This window comes from Rhagoletis pomonella, unplaced genomic scaffold (genome assembly GCF_013731165.1).
Source record: "Rhagoletis pomonella isolate Grant_MI unplaced genomic scaffold, Rhpom_1.0 Rhpom_scaffold_00001, whole genome shotgun sequence".
NCBI lineage: Eukaryota > Metazoa > Arthropoda > Insecta > Diptera > Tephritidae > Rhagoletis > Rhagoletis pomonella.
The window spans coordinates 103,217,907-103,241,146 of NW_023458555.1; the positions used below are offsets into that span (position 1 = coordinate 103,217,907).

Consider the following 23,240-nt stretch of genomic DNA (forward strand, 5'->3'; position numbering starts at 1 on the left):
AGGTTGCCATTCGGTTTAAAGAATGCACCTAGTATTTTCTAACGGGCCAAAGTTGGCAAGTTTATATGGATGATATAATCATATTTTCGAGGGACGAAAAGTCTCATATTCAACATGTTGATAGGGTATTAAGGAAGTTGAAAAAGCTGGAATGCGAGTTTCAGCAGAAAAGACAATTCTTTAAGAAGGAGGTTGAATTTCTCGGTTTTATTGTCTCCCAAAAAAGGGATAAAAATATGTCCAAATAAGATTAAGGATATAATTGACTATAAGATGCCGGAAACACTTCGAGCATTGTGCTCTTTCTTGGGTTTTTCAGGATACTATAGGAGGTTTATGCGGGATTATGCGTCTATCGTCAAACCATTAACAAAGTATCTTCGTCTTATTATTGCTTTGAGACAGGCGTGTGAGAGAGTGAGTAGGACATTAAAAACAGGAGTTTCGAATATATGGACATCAAGATACAGTTAAATTGTTGAATTGTTAAAAGCTTAAAAAGCCACCGGCTTGTTTGATATAAATTAATGGCGTTTTATTTTTTTCGAAATAATGTTGGCCCGTTTTCTTCCATTTTTCAAGACGAAGAGTAACCTAGTGCAAATGTTACAATGTAAGGCAACATTTTTCAATACAAAATAATTTATTTAAGTAATACAAACATGACTTCTGATGTATGTACGTATAACGCCAGTTTCTTTTGTTAAGCATAGTATTCTGTTCCTGTTTCACGTGAAAAGGCTGTCAAATTGCATATAAAATTTCTTTCTGTGAAATAAGTGTGAAGTTCCACAACAAAGTAGTATTCTGTTCACGCTGTGAAAAAGCTTGCAACATGTTGGCAACACGAAGCTAACAACACAATTTTCATGGCAATACGCATGTACATTTTAAATTTTGTGAAAACCCTGCCAGCATTTTCTATTGCTGAAGTTACTAATTCGACATGATATTTATGTGAAAATCATCGCCGATGGTATCGCTATTTTTTCGAATTCTTATCCGCTCCCGGGAAGAACTGTTCCATCGAGAAGTCACGTCTTTATGATCGATACGAAAGCGATACAGCAATTAGGAACTACTTTGATAGGAATGACATTAACGTGTGCGATAAAGACTGAAGTGTTAAAGAACACTCTTCTGTTGGTTACATTTTTGATAAAACTTAATAGGAAATTTGGGGTACCTCTGAGCTTGCAACCACAGCCGCAGAGTTACTTACGCCATTTTTACCCTGCTTTCAGCTTAGATTGCTAGCTCAAATGCACTTATATTTTATAAAATTCCAACTAAACATTTTAAAATTCAGTTTCAAAAATGTGTGGTAAATAGGCATTAACATAATAAATCGAATAACACATCTGTTTAAAATCTAAACGTAATTTTATTATTTGTTATTTGAATATGATTGCTTGCACGTTAACTGAAAAATTTAATTTAATTTAATTTAAAACAAAAATATAATTTTGTTTGATTGAATTCATGGCGCAATAAACAGGTGAAGTAATAAAACAGCTTTTTCGCTTTATTTTCTGACATTCGGCTACCTTATAGTCAAATTTTCAGTCAAAATCTTTCTTCTCGCACTAATTACTTCACCTGGTATAATTCCGCCATGGATTGAACTTTCGAGATTTGCCTTGTAAATTTTTAAAACTTCAAAGAGTAAAAATCGTCCGAGCACCTCTTAAGAAAATAGAAAAGCGACAGAAATGTTTTTTGTTTTTCTGAAATGAGTTAAAGGGAAAGTGCATAACGTCCATTGCGTCGCCGTCACCGTCACCGGCAGTTGTCAAAAAAGCTGATTCGGTGTAGTTGTATGAAGTAAGTTACATGAACAAGCTGACGGTGACGGTTCCGCACAAATTAGCTGGCATATGCGTTTGCTTCAAATGACAACTATTCAGTGTTTTGTTTACATGTTTGAAAGTAAATTTTTCCAGTTTGTGAAAATTTTAATATTTATGGAAAAGCGAAATGTAAATAATAATGGAGGATAACCTAATAGAAGAAGGGAAAAAGTAAAATGCAAATTTTCCAATGAATATCAGCGAGTTAATGATTTTTCGGGCGCAATGTCAAACGAATTGTGTGTAACTTGACGCATAAGCATCGTTGACGGTAATGGCGACGGGTGCGGTGACGCTGTCGCAATGGATGGTATGTACTTTCACTTTTAGTATCGCTTTGATAACTTCCAATAGTGACGAAGAAGTGACATCCGGGCGATAGGCGAACATAAAGGGAGGTTAAGGAGTTAAACGATAAACGGTTAAGGGAATAACTGCAAAAGTATACTAAAAATTTCTGACGTATTCTCACGATTTAAGAAAAGAAAGTTTGTGAGAATACTCTTGGAGAAAAATTGGAGATATGAGAAAAGGGGGCGTGGCACCTCACATATAAACCGAACTTAACCGAACTAGAATATTAGAACTTGGAACGGGGATCTCATAGAGAAAAATCGCGTAATCTTGGAGAAAAGTTGGAGCTATTGGAAAAGGGGGCGTGGAACCTCTCATAATAAATAATAATAATAATAGATTGGCGCTTACACATATGTTCGTGTTTGGCCGAGCTTCTCCTCCGATTTGTGGCGTGCGCCTTGATGTTGTCACACAAAGCGGAGGGACCTACAGTTTTACGCCGTCTCCGACCGGCGATTGTATTTTTATGAGAAGCTGTTTTTCATGGCAGAAATGCACTCGGAGGTTTGCCATTGCCTGCCGAGGACGACCGCTGTTAAGAAAAAAAACTTTTCTACATTTTTTGCGATGTTGCTTTGACCAGGGCTTGAACCCGCGTGGAAGCGCGCACTGCTTACCACTACACCACAGCGGCACCTCTCATACAAACCGAATTTTTCATACTGCATATCTCTGAAAGTATTCATGGTAAAGTACTGGAACTTGGTATTGAGGTATATGAAATCAACCGCATACTCTTTGAGGAAAATTGGAGCTATTGGAAAAGGGGCCGTGGCACCTCCCATACAAAAGATATTATTTATACTAAGTATCTCTGGAAGTGTTCATGGTAGAGTGTAGGGCCTACAAACGTACCGACTTTTAGCTATATTTGAATGTATTTATAATTCTTCTGTAGGTGTGTTTATGAGTGAAATCCTCCTAAATGGGTGTCGGGATTTTAACAAAACTTTTTGTGTGTGTTTGAGTGCGTCTCTGGACGGTTTGGTTTCAAAATTTAACCCGCGGTAAGAGCAATACTATTACAAAAAGTGCTTCCAGGTGGCGCTGGAGTCGAGTTATTCAGGGCTATCACGGAATCCATTGTAGCTTCGATTTTCGTGAAATCTACGAAAGTGCTATCACAGAACCAATGGCTACGAACGTAAATTCGAAATTCGTAGAGAGCCTTCATTGAATCCGTTCGTAATAAAGATTCGTACAGATACTCTCCGACGAGTTTATGCTGTCGGAACAAAATTTAAAATCAATGAATCTTAAAAATAATGCAAAAAATCTGCATTATTGTTAATAATAAATATTTATTATACTCCAATTTTGTTGCAGCTTGATATAATTCCACATATTTGTGTAAATGTAGACGTAAAATACCAATGCCATACATACATACATATGTGCATACATTCATTCATCTGCTAGACGCTATTTAATGAATGAAAATTAAAAAAAAAAAACGCGAGGAAATAATATTCAACAACAATTTATTAGGAAAGAAACCTAACTATTTTAATATCATAAAAAATATTTTTCTCTTCAAAAATAATAAAATCTCAACTTAAAAAAGAAAAATAGCTCCGCTGCCCGAGAACTCGTAGACTCTACTATGGATTCCGTGATTACTAAAAATCGCTAAGTGAGAAAAGGTGCCGTGAATGTCAGATTAAATCGACCTGTTGCACCATTAAGTATATCGTACTCTCCTGTGTTACGATTGGCCTAATGGATGTGATTTTCCAATTTTATTATGCGTTTAAGCTTTTAAGGTATTTCGCCTGAAATAAGTGTATCTATATTGCTTTTCTATAGAAAAATGATACGCACCCATTTTGAAATTGCCACCAACTATACTATAAAGCGTCTAGGACAGATTCACTATAGAACCGGATCATTGTTGCCGCCAGGGAGTGAAGAGGAAAAAGTTTTCAAATTTATTTCGTTTTGCGATTAACCGTGCTATGAAATGCTGCACAATTGGAGAATTTCAAGAACTTCTTCACGGACATAACACTTTTGTTAGGTTATTTAATGCGGCAAATGATGATTCTATCGATTTATTAAAAATTAGCAAAAGAGGATATGTAAGGGCAGGACAATTCTTGAAGAGATAGGATGATAAACCATCAACATCCTCATGCGAAGAGCTTTTAAGGCCCTGAATTCCATCCCAAACATCCTCAATAGACAGCGAAAGAGAGCCAAAGTTAATGGTGGAATTGGTTTTCTAAAAATTATCACTCCGATGTTCCGACGATGGATCAAAGTTAGAACTAAAAAGTCAGCGAAAAGATCGGCTGCCTCCTGGGTGGAGGAAGCATAACACCCATTGTAAAATACCACGGAGGGAATATTAGAGCAGGACTTTTTGGACTTAACGTAACGCCAGAAAGCTTTTGGATTACACTTAGGCCCACTTGCAGAATAACAGGTTGTCTATATAACTCGAAGTTTACCGGTTAAATTGATAAATTGGCTTGCACAATCAATGCTTGTGTGTAAAATTAAAGTTAACTCGTTAAATATTTAGCCCAGCAATTTTCGAAGGTTAACTAGCTAACTCTACATATGTCAATTTGTCAGTAACAAGAATAATAAAATTGAAATTTCAAAAATTTTAAAAATATTTTTGAACACATGTTTACATACACACATATGCACGTATTCATTTTTCCGCCTTCAAATAGAGGTTTCGGTCAGTATCGCGTAAAAAAATATGTATATGCGATTTAAATTCACCGAAAGTGTGCAGTGAAGAAGTGTCGCTGGCTAATTTGGAGAGAAATGAGCTGAAGATCTTCATGATCGCAGTGTTTCAACTACCATTGCGTGGATTTGGTACATAAATGAGTACATATTCAGGTCAAGTAATACAAGTCCCTCTTAAACTTGATGTGCTTGGACAGGCATGTGTATTGATCCAACCATAGCGAGATATAATTTTATTTAATATTTGCCATTCTTTAGTTTTTCTGGTTGTAATAGAAATTTTATATTTAATTTCAAATAATAAATATAAACAATCAAAACAATCGTCAAAAAAAAAGAGAGTGGTGCCTACTTAATTTAGAAATCCCTCGGGTAACTTAACTCTGAGTCAGTTTTCAATGCTGCAAAACATTGTCGGTTTTAGTAATGTAAAAATTTGACTCTTAGCTACTGAACTCTGTATTTATATATTTAACTCTGGATGTTCTGCAAGTGTGCCTTAATATCAGACTCAAATTTACGAATATAATTACGCTGGAGAATTTTACTTAAATGTTTGAACTTCTTGGAGTAGCGCAAATATTTTTCCCTATACGCTTGGGCACTTGTTAATTTAAATTTTCTTAAAAACTTATTCCTCAAATTCTTGAGCATTCTTGCTAACACGTGGTAAGTTTTCGCAGAAGATTTCATACATCTTTGTTTTAAATTTGTCAAAGCATGAAGAAATATTTATTCCAGTAAAAAGGGAATCCCAATCTAATAGAGAAATTTCGTTATCTACAATATTAAAATTACAACGTTTAAAGCAGAAGTTATTAATTTGATTATTAAAACAAAGACTTTTAAAACTGTAAAATTCTAGACAAATAGTGAGCGGTATGTGATGATTACAAGAACTTGATAAAGGATCAAGACATTCATGAAGTGTGAAACGAATGTTATCACTTATGAAGATAAGATCCAGAATTCAACAAACTTGTTTAAAAAACTGTTGATTTGAATAAAATCTAGACTTAAAAAACAATCAACTAAGTAGGACTCCGAATAGCTATTAATGTTTTTTGGAATTAGGGCATAGTTACTATCTACATATGACCATTCAATACTAGGCAAGTTGAAGTCTCCAAGAACACAAAAGTTGCTACCAGAATGTTTGCAGACGAGAGCCGTTATGTTGTCAACATGGGCTTTGTAGAGACTATCAACACTGGACGGTGGAATGTAGGACGCACAGATATAGATATTCGTGGTACCTTGTACCACAACGCAAAGTTGGTCCAGAACTGAGTCCACATTTTCTAAATGAATGAGTGATGAGCGATACCGACGCTGGACAGCGATTAAAACACCACCGCCCCTTGACAATACAGTTTTAATAAAATCACGATCTTTCCGGTACACATTAAATAGATTGGGGTCGAAAAATTAATTTTCACAAAAATCAGCATTCAACCATGTTTCAATAAGAACGAAGACGTCATAGTCCAAGTGAGTACTCATATTAAAAACTGTACTGGATTTTGTTCCGAGTCCAGAAACATGAAAACATATCCTTAGAGACTTGGAAAGAGGTTCACACAGAAGGGAATCAGTTACGGTTTTGGTTGTGCCGCACCTGCTTTCTGAAAAAACTCAAACGGACGCACATTAACATCAGCTGGCCAAATCGCAGAGTTGAGAAGAGACGCGTAGTGTAAAGATGGAACTCCTATCTTGAAATTGACATGTTTTAATGTTTTAACATCTACATCTTTCTTCACCAACATATGGCAGGATATCAAGCTAGACTCAATGGACGTATTCTTCGAAACATATGCGACAATGTTATCAGCGGTGACTGAATTCATAAACGACGACAGGTGTAGCCATTTTGTTCGTGGTGCAACTTCTAAGTCACTACTAGCATTGCAACCAGCAATGGTCTTAAAATTCCGACTGGGGTGGTTGTTATCATTAACAGCAGAAGCAGAAGCATTAGCATTATCACGCGCTACAGGTATATATAAGCTAGTGGCGTTACCATACGATGTTAGCATTAGCAGTAGTGCCAGCGCCCGCCGCAGCAGCGGACGTAGGCCGCGCGTAAGATACCTTGATCAGTTGACTGTCGGCGCAGGAGCGACTAAATTACACTGTTCGTATGAGTCAATCGGGAAAGCAGCAGGCAGGCGATCAGAAGCAGCAGACAGTTGAATATCAATAGAGCAAGACGAGTTACCGACACTGTTAACAGGAGAAGCAATGGGCAAAACTGTAGACTTCGCGGCCACGGATGAAGGAGCGAGGTTGTGATGTTTTGTTTTACTTTTTGCATTTTTCTTTTTCGCGTCACGGTCAAGGTGTTTTATCTCAGCCGTAAGTAGCGCAAGGGCTGAGGCGACCTCCGGTTTGGCATTTTTGCATTGATCTTATATCAGAGCGCAAGTCATCTGTCTTTGCTATCAACAACTGTTTATCCGCTTGAAGAGAACTGATCACAGCAGTCGCACGAACTTGTTCATATATAAGAGCAGCAATTTCTTTGAGAACTATTGCTAGCGAGATTGCAGTATTCTCTTCGTTTTCACTTAGTCCATTTTCACTGTGCTTCTGCATTACGACCGGCTTAGGCAATTGTTGTTGGGGCAAAATATTTGCACTAAGGTTTGTTGAAGCAGGCGAATTAGTATCAATTGCACTCTCCACCTCACCAAGAGACCGAACAAATTTTGCAGAAAAAGCTGTTATTAGAGCTGATCAAATAATCCAAGTCTACGGGAGAAATACCGGCACACTTAAGGTGGAAAAGTTCACTACATTTAGCACATTGAACTTTAGCTTTGTTATTACGGTCAATTTTTAGACCACAGAAACAAGGCATTTTGTGTAATTCTACAATTTTATTTCAAAATAGAGTCACTGTCTCGAGCACATTAATTTGTTTACACAATAAGCGAAGCAAACACAAAAATCGCGGAGCGCAGTAAATACACGTCCGCTCGCATTGACGGCTGCGCGTATTCGCCTTCTTACAATAAACATTGCCCCGTAAGTGTTGTTTTTTTAATATTTAGATGACAAAGGTTATTGCCAAATCCTCAGTGTGGTGATATTTATTAATCCACACACAATCAAGAACTACCACCAATTGATTTTAATAAAAAAAATTAAATTACGAATATATAAAAACACGATACGAAACACTAAACGCAAAGCACAGCTGGATTACGAGAAATATTTGAAAAAAGAGTTTAGAAATGATCCAGAACTTGCAAAACATGTTTCGTTTCCACAAAAATAAAGCGAACACAATTAAATTGAAGAAGCAGTCCATATCTAAAAAACCCGGAGGAACACTGAAAGAATTCTGTGTTTTAAATTAGCATATTTTGAACGAATTCGGAATGTCTAAGGTGGAAAAGAAACCAACCTTTCTATAAGGAAACAATTATAGAAAAGGAATTTTCTTACACTGTATTCATGTCTCCTCCAGCAATTTGTGACATCATTTCAGCCAATGTGCCAAAATGCGGGTATAAACAATTATTGATTTTTAATATCGGAACCGAGATCATGTAAATCAGACATGGGCACTTTTGCCCGTATGGGCAAGCGAGCCCATTTCGCGGGCTAGATCAGGGGAAAATCATGGGCAAACGGGAAGGGGGCAACAAATCTTACTAATACACGTATTGCAATGAGAGCCACTGCACACGCATTCTGGAGTAAAAAGGCTCACTCTCCCAAACGTACGCCATATACACTCCTCGTCATTTGAATAGGTCAACTTTTTAATCTTTAGTATTTACACTTTTAATTTTGTTTATTTAATATTCATTACATCCGATTTTAAAACTTTATACAGAGTTAAAAAAAAATGTCAACAAAGGGGTACAATAAAGTGCAAGTTTCAAGTGTCTGTAAAATAGCGGTGATTTTTGAAAATTTTTTTTGGTGATAGTGCTGCGCATTTTCTCTCATACAAAGTATGATCGACAAAACTTTTATATGGAATAAAATGCGCAGCACTGTCAATAAAAAATAAATGAATTTGAAAAATCGGGGCTGTTTTAGAGTCACTTCAAACTTGCACTTAATTACACTATAATTGAATGGGCTGCAAAACTGCATATCAGAAATTTTTCTAAAAATATTATTAACTTATTCACTGCAGGTCATTAGGATGGCACACTCCTATGTTGACCTTTTTTAAGAACTGTTTCCAGTTCTCGAGAAAAACGAAAAAATCATATAAAATGCTGCCCAAGAAATGGAAAATAAACTTTCTTTTAAGTTTTAGTTTGTAAAAAATTTTAAAATTGCATTTACCCGTAGAATATGCTATATCGTCACTAGACACGAATAAAGGCGCGAGCTCAAAAGTTGACGGCGAAAAAAGACGCATAAAAAAATTTCAGCGTCAAATACTCTTAACATACTTCGCCAAAGTTTTTTATAAGCATCTTTTTTCGGAAAATTTTTTTAAACGCATTTTTTCACCGTCAAAACACCAGCGCGCCTTTATTCGTATGTAGTGACGATATTTTTATAAAAAATTTATATTAAATAAACAAACGGAAAACTGTAAATACTAAGAATTGAAAGGGTGTGCAATTCAAATGACGTGGAGTGTATATGAGCAGATGTGATCACTACCCCAAGTAAACGCGAGCTGAAAGCGTGATTGTGTTAGTGTGCCAATTCCCAGTAGAAATTTTATGCATATGGCATGGCTGTTGGTGGCTTGAGCTTGCTGCTGTGTATACATGCCAGTATAAATGAACCTTCATTTCCATTTAACACGCGTGGTTTCTCAGAGCGTATGCGTACTCTAACCATACACTTGTACTACTGCTGTATGCATATGGCTGTATTAATGTTTCAAACATACAAAAATGCATTAATGGAACAGTATTAAAGCATTCTTACGAGATATGTATCCCCATATGTAAATGCTACTTTTCTGATACATTTTGATATACGGGGACATTCAAAAAAGTAGCACTTACATATGCAAATGCATATCTTGTAAAAGCCCGTTTGTGGTGAAAATAGTTACGCACAACACGTCCGTTCACTAACTCTTTTGTACAAGACTGGAAATATTACAAAAATTCCACTTCAAATTTATCAAGAAATGTACTTAAAACAACGACAACGTACATTCGCTTGCAATTCTCTAAAATTTGAATTTATTCGTGGAAATTCATGAATACGCATGAATTGTTCACACGAGTTCACCCATATAGCAAGCATCCTTCAAGAATGCATACAACCGATTTCTACTGGCTTACGTTTGAATGAATTTGCGTTCGCTTTGTTACGCTCTCGCATGTATTTGCATGTGATGCTTACGCTCTTTAAGCAGGCGCTCACTCTGTCCGTGCTTGTATATGAGCAAATTTGACATCGATATAACTGTTGCCAACTTTGTGCCTTTCGCAAGAAATTAAGTGCGTTTAGGGAATTAAAAGGCGAAAATTGTTTAGTTTAGCGTTTGTTTTGTTCTTTGGTGCCCTTTTCAAGGCAATTTTATAATAAAAACGTGATTCTATGGTGACATTGTATTTGACTTACACATATGTTAGTGTTTGGCCTAGCTTCTCCTCTGGATAATATGCTCCAAGATAATCCAAAAGCCTCTAGAAAAACCCAGTTTTGGAAATGGTTTTAGGAATAAAAAAACATTTTGCAAATTAAATTTATTAAATTGATTAACTGCGCATAGTTGGAAATATTTACAAGTTTCATTGTGTGATTACTTAAAATATTTGAACATACAGCTTTATATGCGAAAATACTATTAAACACAGCAACACAAAATTGGTGTTTTTTTTTGGGGGAAAATTGCGCTATTTTCAGTATTTTGGTGCTTTTTTAAATAAAAAACTTGGCGATCAGGGCTGCCAACTTGGCTCAAACCGTGCCGTTTTTGGCACTATTTTACTTGAAATGGCACTGAATTTTTCAATTTTGCACAAAGTGCCAAAATGGCACTTCTGAAAAAAAAGCCAATTTTAAATACAATTTTGTGAAATCCTTTTCTTTTTCTCAACTAAAATTTTCTAATTTCTATAGTGTATACAACTGGTTTATCTTACTTTGACATTGGGCTTTTGTTTTAATTTGTCTAATTTTAATGCTAATGGGAAGAACTAAAGAGAATGACACCTTTTTTGGCACTTTTAATTTTCTGTTTGGCACGTTTTAGCACTTTTTTATCCTCAATATGGCACTTCATAGCTATGTATGTTTGGCAGCCCTGTTGGCAAATTTGATCACTAGCTGACCTTCACCGAGCGCTCTTTGTTGGGTTCGGACTACAAAAATGGAAGTAAATATCAAGTATTCGTAGTAGATGTGCATTTCTTATCTTTATAAAAAACAATTCATTTCTCCTCGTTTCCTTGTACAAATAAGAAGCTAAAGCGGCCTTATAAGGGTCTATATCTGTAGACTGGAAAATCGACCAGCTAGTGGTCGAGATGCCATTTACACGGGTCGATTTTGGTTGAACGACAAAAATCTACTAGAAAATCGACCCGTGTAAAGGCGCCTTAATCCAGCGAGCAATTACCATTAAAGTTAAAATGCTTTGGTTAAAATTAATAAAAAGTTATTTCATTCTTTCTTTGCCGGGACAATTGTTACATCGGTGGGCAACGACGCAATTACAGAACTTTAGACAGAGCAATATTTTTCGATCGGGTTCAAATCGGGCGATTGTGAGGGCCTATTCACGAATTCAAGTGTATTTGCAAAGTTTCTGTAGCTCACCAATGTAACAATCGTGTCGATAAAAAGGTAAAATATAACTTTTAGTTTGCTATTAAAAACCCCACCTCCTTTCTATTTGAAGAGTAAATTTGTTGATGCAACAAAACGGAGCAGATTTTCAGTTGAGCGAAGTAGAGGACTAGGTTTAAAATTTTTTTCGACAAAACGGAACAAATCTACTCCTATCGGAGCGAAGTCCGAACGATGGCTTATTGTGTATATGAGGAAAATGTATGCTCTTTGTTTGGTACACGAAGTCAGTATTACCGCAGCCAAACTGCGATGAACATGATGTCGGTGGGATATAAATAATTTTTTCGCAACTTTTCATACCCTTCCTCCCGTAAACTGTTTTTCCCTTTCTCCAGCCCGCGCTCGCACCGTCGCTACTGCGCGGGCAAAAAGTGCCCATGTCTGATGTAAATTAATTGATTGGGTTTCACACACTTTTGAAACACAAATTATATGATTTTTTACTGCAGACAAGTTGTTGCCAAAACACAGCAGAAATCTTCCAATCAGGGCTGCCAACTATCCGTAGTTATGAGGTGCCATATTGAGGATAAAAAAGTGCCAAAATGTGCCAAATAGAAAAATAAAAGTGCCAAAAAATTGTCATTCCTTTTAATCATTCAAATTTAGTAATAAAATAAAGCCACATTTTCAAAACAAAAGTGCAATGATAAAATAAGTAAACCAGTTAAATAGCCTTTATAAATTAGAAAATTTTAGTTGAGAAAAAGAAATGCACGCAAAGGATATCACAAAAATGTATTGAAATGTTATTTTTTTGTAAAAGTGCCATTTTGGCACTTTGTGCCAAATTTAAAAATTAAGTGCCATTTGAAAGTGAAGTGAATTTGAAGTAAAATAGGGACAAATGGCACGGTTTGAGCCAAGTTGGCATCCCTGCTCCTAATAGCTTACAAATATAAAAATGTGAAATATCGAGGGCTTGAATTCGTTAATACCCTCTATCTGCAATTTGCACAAAAACTAATTTGTGATTTTAGAAACCATCTGGGACTTATTACCTGTCGTTATATAAGGTAGCATTAATATCACCGATGACAGTTAAAGTTTAGGTGGATTTTTATATCAGAATCTCATCTTTGTGAAGTGTGCAGATAGAGAGTATTATTGAACATAAGCCCTCGATGTTTAAAATATATAAAAATTGTATTTCATTGTATACAAAAAATAAATCTACCTGCGTTACAGCATGGCGGGAGACGGGGAAGGGGAGCCGCGGCGTAGCGTGACGTGGTGTGTGCGCCGGCCGCGCGGGGTACGCGGTGCGCGAGCGCAGCGCGCGTGGTGTGGCGCGCGGACGCGGGCCGCCGCGAAGCTAAGCAAATTTAATGTTTGGAAGAGCAATAATGTCAATGGATTTTATTTCGCTTTTAAAAAGGTAATAATTTTAATTGACTTTATTTCGCACCAGGGTGGGAATTAAAGTGAATTTACCTTATTTCCGTTGATCTTATTACCTGTCACCGAATTATTAATGAAAATCTTGGACCAAAAAGTTTCAACAAAACAAAAATTTATTTTGGGCGGGACGAAGCTCGCTACGCTAGCATTTCAAGTCTATTACTAAAAGCCCTCTGCATTAATTTTAATTTACAAAGTCAGTTGCAACGCTTTTGAAAAGCTTCTGGATCAAAGCGTTTTTGAACACTTCTCTTAATAATATCTTGTAAATTATTTGTTTATTTCGATGTTCTTCGATATTTCGAATTTCTTCTAAAGGATCTCTTACACTTTTCGCTTGGTACACTTTTTGTAATATTTTATTTATCTTATCAATTTAATTGATATAAAATTTTCAAACATGTGGAAAACCTCATCAAAAATATTTCCGAGCGTAAGCTTTCTTAAACCTGTTGTATTTTGGAACGAACTTCCTCGTCACCTCTTATCAATTTAAGTGAATTGAAAATTTCAAACAGATGGCAAACATCTTACAAAAGTTTTAGAAACTAAGCTTTCTTAAACCGCTTTAGTTTTACACCAGTGTTGTAACATTTCATTCGCCTTATCATTAATTTGAACTACATTTTTCAAAAAGGTGGCGACCTTCTTCAAAAATATGTTGATACCCATATTGTAATATTTAGTTTATCTTATCAATTTCATTGAATAAAATTTTCAAGCAGTTGGCAAATCAAGTCAAAAACATTTCCGAAAGTGGGCTTTTTTAAACCCCCGCGCCAATTTTGGTTTATCTTATAAATTTAATTAAACTATATATTCCAAACAGGGGTCAACTCTCTATTTTTTAAACAATCTGGGTATTATACTGAAGAAATAACAAAAATATTTAATTTAGGCAAGTTGTTCTCGAGCTTTAGCGAGACCAACGGAGAGCAATTCAGGTTTCTGTATAAGATTTTGTATATTTCACTTCGCAATATTGAAAAAGGGATTTTCCGCCATTAATCATTTTGTATGTTAATTCCGAAGGTGAAAACCCCCAATAATTTAATACAACTAACCAAGACTTTAAATTCCGAATTTTTTCATTTGTTTGTTGACATTGAAGTTTAGGTAGGCGACCATTTACAAACATTTCTATCCATATAAAATTTCTCAAGGCGTGTAAAAAGTTATTATCCTAACACATTACGGTATTATTAAATGTATCTCAATTTCATGCTATCAAGTTATAAAATTTAATAAACTATAGTGAATATTAAATTATTACCCTAGGGGACCAGCAGGATATGATCGTACAAGAAACGCAATAATTGGAAATAAGGACTTTGAACTGACTTACCTTGAAGAAGCGTATACTACTGAGCATTGGCTGGTGAGGATTTACCGCGTAAAAAAGTCACATGAATTCAACCGACCTTCTCTAAAACGCAATGAAAGAATGCTGGCCCCAACAAATTATGTTTCAAAAAAGGTAAATTAATTATTTCCATTTTGGGGTTGTACGATATATTTTGGAACGATTTTCTTTAAACCTTTATCAAATCAGATTTGGAGACTAACCGGTATCGGCGTTCTGCCATTTTCAGTGTCATTTTTCATTTTCCGAGAACCAAACCAAATTTTACAAGGATGAAGAAAATTCGTTCCAAAATACATCGAAAATAAATTGATTATTTTATAACTGAACTCATTTATATTCATATTTTGCAGAACTCTAAACGTCGCAAAGGATACATCAGAAGTCGGCCAATTGTAATTAAAGGAAAGCGTACCAAATATATTTGACCACATAAAATGTAACAAACATCTTCTATACTAAAATACACAATCATTTCCAAACGAGCCAAAAATATGAGGTATCTATTATGCCCCAGTTGTTCAGAAGCCAGTGCAATGAAAAAAGAGCGTGTGTAGCACCGTACACATGACAGAAGTGAAACTTCTTAAAAAAGGTGTGAGTACCAGGTACTCACGAAATTTGGGGTGTAAGCATATGTTAACGTCTCGGCAAACAATTAGGTGATTGATTTACATACATAGGTTTGGTTAGAAATTAAACATTAATATCATTTCATTTTATCCATTTTCTCATATATAATTTACTAGGTAGCAGATTATCATAGGACAGTTGTATAGCATGGGTGTTATGGAATGAAATGCAATAATAGCTTTTCCACAGCAGGTGTTATTAATTACATTAATATAAATTGTATATACATATGTATATTAGGGCGGGTCAATTTTTTTTCGACATCGTTCCTAGCAGATTCGGATTCTACATAAAGTTCTAAGAAAAAAAGCCCTTTAGACCATAGCTCTAAAATCAATTTCGAGCCTGCGCAATTTTAAAAGAAAACATTTTTAATTAATACTAAGTCCATAATCAGATTAATATTTACTAAAGTGTTAGGAATATATATTTTTTGTAATAAAGAGTTGTGCTCGGGAGTTTTGTGATACGAAAAATTAATTTCTGATATCTATTTTTTATTTAAAGAACCGCAAGATGGCACTTCAAAGCAAATCTACTATATATTTGTGGAAGTATGTATGTATGTATGTACCAGGTTGCAGCCTGAACGGATGTACAGAATCGAATAAAATTTTGCCAAAGTATTGCCATGACTCCTGGACATATAATAGGGTAAAAAAATTGAAACTCGCCAAGGGGGGGAGGGGGATGAGGGGTACCTCCCATAGTGAAAATTTTTAATCAGCTCTAACTTCGGAATTATTGTCACATGAACTCGAAATTTGAAATGCACAGATACCTATGGTAGGTGCTTAGGGAAAGATATACATATGTATATAAATGAGTTTGTAAAAAGGGGCATGGCACATCTTATAGGTGTGGAATCTTTTATCAGCTATAACAGCAGGCAGTATTAGTGATCTCATTGTATTGCATTTTGAAGATATGTTATAATTGATCAAAGTTTAATTCAAATAAATTATAGATGATATGAAGTTCACCGGGTCATCTTCTAGTCTTTGATATATACTCAGTTAATATACGGATTAATATTTACTAAAGTGTTACGAACGTTATTTTTTTTAATACAATAAGAAAAAAATAACTATAATTTAAAGGAGTGACACACAATGGCTAGAATCGTCGCATGTGTGTATTCTTTGATATACATATATATGGGCCGTTCTTACGGTTTATATATTTTTCATCCACTCGCTTATTCCTTACCGAAAATTTTAAATAAAAATTTAACAAGTTTTAACCGCTGATACAGTACAGGTAGCAGTTTAAAATTAAAAATTATAAAATTTATTGATTGATTGATAGAAATAGAGAGGGAGTTATGGCTATGACAATAGAAACTAGAAAAATGATACTCGTGTTGAAAGCAAAAAGGATCTAAAACCAAACAAAAAAATATAAATACATTGTTAGTCATAAAAAAAATTTATGATTCGAAAAATAATTTTGAAATATTGTAAATTTTTTTTTTGGTTTTTTAAAGTTAAGGGTTTATTTACTTACAGTAACGAACAAACGTATTGGCACAGTAAATTTTTCGCATTATAGGCAAAGTATTTTTTAGAAAAATTCCAAGTATGCAGTTTAATAATACATTTAATTTTAGTTTATCAAAGTGCAGGTTTGAAGTTGCTTGAAAATCTGAATATAAAATTGCAAATTAGTATGCTGATTTATTGAACTTTCCTGAGTTTTTCACAAAGTTTACACATTTGATTTTTATGTGTTTTAGTGTAGTATGAATAATGTGACCAACTATTTCATAGCACAAAGAAGTACAAGTTAACGCCGCGAGTCGATTATGAAATTTCGAATGCGGCTAATTTCGATCCCTGAGAGCTCAGTGTTTGTTGAAAGGTGCGAGGATCAGTTGAAATTTCAAGTCTCAACGCATGAATACCAATCGCATAATGGCCTGTCAGAACCCCCATCACTAGCCCTTGAGAGGTATCATGTTTAAAAGTGCCCTATTAAAACATCTTTTCCTTTTTTATGTCACGAAAGGACCCGGTTCCCCTAAGCCCAATAGCAGATCGTGCTGCGACAGTTCTGTCTGCAATATCCGCAGGCGCCGTGTTCAACATATGTATGTTAAGCGCCAGTGTAGGTGTGGTTCCTAATGCTCCGCTAATTTCTATTTTACAAGTGTAGCCTTCTCTAGTAAGTTCTACCAGAGAAGGGCTCCCTGAAACAATATAGTCTTAAATCTGGTTTCCTAGAGCTAATGAATTAATTTGGGCGTGAGACCCCTACAGAAGTACAAGGCAACCGACACCTTTCTTACCTTACCTCAATATTAGGCTTCCACGACAGCCGCCGTTGATCGCCCACCTAGTTACCTGGTTCAGGTACCCTGAGCCAGAACAAAAATGGGGTCTAGAAATCGTCCCTTAACCAAAATTTCCACATCATCTACATAGGCGATCACCCGACAGCCCACTTTATCCAGTTTCTCTAGAAGGTCTTTTACAACCGCAATCCAGAGCAGGGGAGAGAGAACACCACCTTGTGGAGTGCTCCAAATGACTCTGCATTGAGTGCAGGCGCGTCCCCACTCCGCCGCGACAGTTCTATTCGCGGTAGTGAGCTGTAGATAAGCCTTATTAGGTTGGTTTCGACCCCCTGATTATGAATATTTATATCGACTGTTGCCTCTGGTGTGACATTGTTGAAGGCCCCCTCGATATCGAAGAAGGCCCCTACTGCATAATCTTTATGCGTGAAAAGTTCCTATGACCACTTTACCAATGTATGCAGGACGATATTCACCAACCTCTTCTTGCAATAAGTATACTGAGCTCTTGAAAGACAGACACAAGCAATCGCGTTTCTTATGCAGAGGTCTATTAGTCTCTCTAGAGTTTTTAGCAAAAACAAAGAGGGACTGATTGACCTTCGGGCTGAACTCCAAGCCTTCGGGATGTACCCGGTCCTCACGCAGTTCGCATAAATGGGATCCAACCAATCGCACGACACCTTCAGAGTCCTTCGCTGCTGTGCAGGTATGATGCCATCGGTCCGCGGCGACTTTAATGGTTTTAACGAAATTATCGCCCAGACCATGTGACGATCGTCCAGAAGATCGGAGAATTACAGGACCTGGGGGAAGATTCTGAAACCAGTTAGCGACAATTTTCGAATCACTATCGCACTTTTAGACGCAAAAACATTTATATCATGCGTCAAAAAGTGCAATAGCGATCCGAAAATTGTCGCTAACTGGTTACAAAATCTTCCTCCTGAAGTACCAAATTTCGCAAATAAGTACATTTGACTGTACTTCGAAGTACAAAGTACAAGAGCGAAAAACGAAGTACTGTACTTCCGAAAGAAGTACGGTTGGCCACATTAAGTATGAACTATGTTTTTATAAAAAATTATCGGAAATAAATTAAAAATTTTGCATATATGTAATGCGAAAATTTACTGCGCCAAAACTTTTGCTCGACACTGTACATATAAAAAAATACATATAGTAACTTCTCCCGTTACAATAGTAAAAAATATGTAATTTGCTTTGTAGTGCAATCTTGCGGTTCTTTCAATAAAAAATAGATATCAGAAATTAATTTTTCGTATCAATAAACTCCCAAGCACAGGTTTGTATTAAAAAAAATATATCCGTAACACTTTATTAAATATTGATCTGCATATTTTATCAATTCGTCGGAATATGTTTTTATGTATGTTACCGCGTAACTTTGGACTACGTTATCCGTTTTCTATAATTCTTTTTGAAAGGAAAGGTGGTTCCTCAGAGGTAGTCTCCTACTAATTGAGTGTAGATCCGATAATTGGGCCACGAAGAAAATAATGGTACACTTAAATTTGTATATGTGAATTGAAGTCGGTTTTGTTTTTTTGTTAAAATTTTACTCCAGTGTTCACAGCTTCTATAAAAGATTCATAGGCCATATTTTTTTGTTAGTTCAATTGTGGAACATTTGTGTGAACTGCTTCGGCTAATAATTCGGCTTTTCTTCTCTTTTTATATCGAGGCTAAGTGCATTGTTCGATGGGGTGATATTGCCAAACATGATAGTACTTTGTTTGCCATCAATAAACACTAACTTGACGGAGTTACAGTATTCCACATTGATGCGAGCCTCAAAAGCTTTGAATAATATTTGCGAGTATGGCTTTTAGTTTTTACCGCTCAGGTAGGTGGCAGCCCTATAGAAAATATTTCTTAATCAATAATTTTTCAAATACTTTTCGTTCGACACCTATATTATAATACATACATACTTTATCTTATTAACTTAATCGAATTAAATTTTCAAAATTGGTGGCAACTCGACTCAAAAATATTTTCAGTAGTAAGCCTTCTTAAACCTTTTTAATTTGATACCCATATTGCAATATTTAATTTATCTTATTAATTTCATTTAATTCAATTTTGAAACAGGTGGCAACCCCCTCAAAAATATTTTCGCCTGTAAGCCTTCATAACCTCTTTCTTTTGACACCCATATTGCAATATCTAATTTATGTAATTAATTTACTTATATTGAAATTTTTAAACAGGTGGCAACTCTCTATTTTTTCTGGTTTTAACCATCCGGATATTATAAAAAACAAACCGAAAAAATAAAAATATTAAAATCGGTCAAGCTGTTTTCGAGTCTTAGCGAGGCTAACGGACAGCAATACATTTTTATATATAAGATATCTTCTTTTAAAAATGCGCAGGCTCGAAATTAACTTTAGAGCTATGGTCTGGAGGATTTTTTTTCTTAGAATTTTAAGAAGAATCCGAATATGCTAGGAACAATGTCGAAAAAAATCGATTCATACAAATTGACCCGCCCTAATGTATATGTAGTAGAAAAACCAACTGTTGTAATTTTTAAATTTTTATTATCTAATTCTTACGAATAATAATTCTAATATTATTTGAAAGCATGTTTTTAATATGTCAAAGCAGTTTCCAATGCAATTATCGTACATTTTATTTTCGATAAACAACACTATTTGTTTTAATTTGGAGCATAAAAATATAGATTTTTAGGGTTGCCGAGCAAGCAACGTATAACTGACGTTGTTTATTGTGCAACACTGAAAGGCCGATAAGTTTTATCGGTTTGACTACAGTGTATGATCGCTTACTTATTAATTGGTTGTGAAATTCAATTGGACGCTTTCAGTTTTTGAGCATACAGCATAAGTCTAGTTTTTGTACTACTTTTGAATCCAAATATTTATTAAATAAAGTAAACTTGATTCAAACACTACAAAGTGGTGACCCCGTCGAAAGTAAAGATGCCCACGGAAGGAGACGGAGAAATTTTCGTAGATGCTTCGAATTTGCAAATTGCTCGTGTGGCCATTAAACCGCCGCCATTTTGGAAGCCCGATGTTCGGCTTTGGTTTCAGCAGGTGGAAGCTCAATTTATTCGCTCAAATATTACGACAGATGAGACTAAGTTCTATACGTTAGTCGCAGAAATTGATTCCTCAGTGCTAAAGCATGCAGCAGATATCTTTCAAAGGCCTCCGGCAGACAATAAGTACTGAAGGAGCGCCTAAGTAAAGAATTCAGCGGATCGAAGGAGGTACGTATGAAGCGTTTGCTGAGCGGTAATACAATAGATGGTAGGAAGCCGACAACTTTCCTTCGAGAATTGCGAGACTTGGCAGATGGTCACTTAGACGTGCTTAAGTCGCTGTGGCTGCGTCAACTTCCAAGGAACGTGCAACAAATTTTGGAAACTGTAACTGGAGATCTGGATAGCTTAGCGGAGAAGGCAGACAATATTATGGCGGTCGCGGATGACTCTGGCATTAATGTTGTTAATGGTGATGTAGGCTCAGTCGCATCTTTGCACGGCACAATCATGGAATTGAACAAGCGATTGGAGCGTTTAGAACTGGGAGTGCCAAAACCAGTTATTCGTGTTACAAACCGTCAGCGTAGCTATTCGCCTCGAGCGCGCTCTCGTAATGTAAGATCACCAGCAGGCGAGTTGTGCTGGTATCATCGCAGATTTGGTGCCCGTGCCACCAGGTGCAAAGCACCTTGTAATTTTCGACCTGAAGCGCAGGAAAACTAGTTGGCCCGTCCTTTTCGGCGACTAATCAAATGATGGGGCCTGACGCCGGAGCAGAAATATATGTGGTGCCACGCAACAGTAACGACAATTCTCAAGCTTCATTAGTAAAATTAGCAGCAGCAAATAATACTTATATAAATACGTATGGACAAAAAAAACTGACCGTGGATCTAGGCCTGCAAAAAAACTTTACATGGATATTCACCATCGCTGACGTGACGCATCCTATATTGGGAGCAGATTTTTTAAAGCATTTCTGTTGAAGGAGCCAGCGCGACGTAAAGGAACTGAAACGCAGATATGTCACTTCATTGAGACAAAGGGACCGCTAGTGTCACAAAAGGTGCGTAGGCTACCACCGGAAAAGCTGGCAGTAGCGAAAAGAGAATTTAATTATCTCTTGGGTAAAGGCATATGCGTTCGGTCAAAAAGTCAATGGAGCAGTCCTTTGCATCTAGTAAAGAAAGCAGACGGCACTTGGCGTCCTTGCGGCGACTACAGGCGACTGAACTCTAAGACGATCCCGGATAAATACCCAATCCGTCACATACAGGACTTCGCTAGCGAACTAGCTGAAAAGAAAATTTTTTCTGTTATCGACTGCAAAAAGGCATGCCACCAAATACCGGTGCATCCAGCAGACGTGCCCAAGACCGCAATCAGTACACCATTCGGACTATTTGAGTTCCGATATATGACGTTTGGCTTGCGGAATGCAGCCCAGACGTTTCAGCGATTTATGGACGACACGCTTAGAGATCTGCCTTTCGTTTTTCCCTATTTGGACGAAACATTGGTGGCATCAACGTCAGTTGAGCAGCATGTAGGGCACCTGCGAAAACTCTTTGACCGATATCGCGAAAAGGGATTCTTGATCAACCTGGACAAATGTCAGCTCGGTTTGCCAGAAGTGAAATTTTTGGGGCATTCAGTGTCAGCAAGTGGTATTAAGCCACTACCAATCCGCGTGGAAACTTTAATCGCTCGAGCCTAAAATAGCACAAGAGCTAAGAAGTTTTTTAGGCGCTGTTAACTTTTATCGGCGTTTTCTACCACATGCGGCCGAGATTGAGACACCCCTGCAGAAGATATTTGGGGTCTTGCAAATAGCGCGACAAATCTTTGTTAAACTGGACGCCGGAAGCTTCTGCGGCTTTTGAAAAGTTAAAACACTAATTAGTAAATGCAGCTTTGCTAGCGTTTCCGATTAAAAATGCAGAGCTGGCACTCATGACCGACGCGTCGGATAAGGCAATGGGAGCGGTGCTCGAACAATGAATCCAAGGTGAATGGCAGCCGTTGGGATTTTTCTCAAGAAAATTCAGCAAGACGGAGCAGCGATATAGTACTTATGATCGCGAATTATTGGCGCTCTACTCCGCTGTTAAATATTTCCGCTTTTTTTTGGATGGCACGCAATTTACGATTTATATTGACCACAAGCCGTTGGTTCACGCGTTTGAGCAAAAGTGGGAAAGGCTTTCCCCTCTGCAGACACGACAGCTAGATTTTATTAGCCAATTTACTGTTAAAATAGTGCATGTTCTGGGCGAAAATAATATAGTCGCAGACATGTTATCACGCATGGAGAATATTGATAACTCATCGATGCAGTTAAGCAAGCACAGGCTACAGAACTCTGACATAGATATAGTCTGCGACACCTCCTGTAAGGTGATATTTGAGGCCCTACATGGGCTTGCTCACCCGGGCGTCAAAACTTCCGTCACGCTAATCGCAAGCAAATTCGTGTGGAAGGGCATGAACACCGATATACGAGCGTTGGTGAAGAGTTATCAGCAATGTCAGCGGTGTAAAGTTACCCGCCATACACGTAGCGAACTTCTGACATTTCCAGTACCTGATAAACGATTCGAGCATATAAACATAGATTTAGTAGGTCCACTTCCGCAATCAAATGGCTACATCTATTGTCTCACCTGCATTGACCGTTACTCAAGGTGGGTGGAAGCTATTCCGCTGCCGGCACCCTGAAATTGTGCATATGGAAACTGTGCATACGAAATAATGCATATGAAAAAAACCGAAATACTGCATCCGAAAAAAACCGAAATAATGCATATA

The 23,240-nt window shown here is 36.7% G+C and overlaps 1 protein-coding gene across 1 annotated transcript in view; it reads left to right on the plus strand.

Annotated features, from left to right (window-relative positions):
• The window catches only part of LOC118749433 (dolichyl-diphosphooligosaccharide--protein glycosyltransferase subunit STT3B), a 126,295-nt gene extending 111,343 nt beyond the window's left edge, over positions 1-14,952 (plus strand). The window contains exons 4-5 of the mRNA XM_036484238.1: positions 14,382-14,580; positions 14,820-14,952. Coding sequence (XP_036340131.1) covers positions 14,382-14,580; positions 14,820-14,894 — 274 coding nt within the window. The 3' untranslated portion in view covers positions 14,895-14,952. The remainder of the gene's footprint in view (positions 1-14,381; positions 14,581-14,819) is intronic.
• Positions 14,953-23,240: the final 8,288 nt, after the last annotated feature.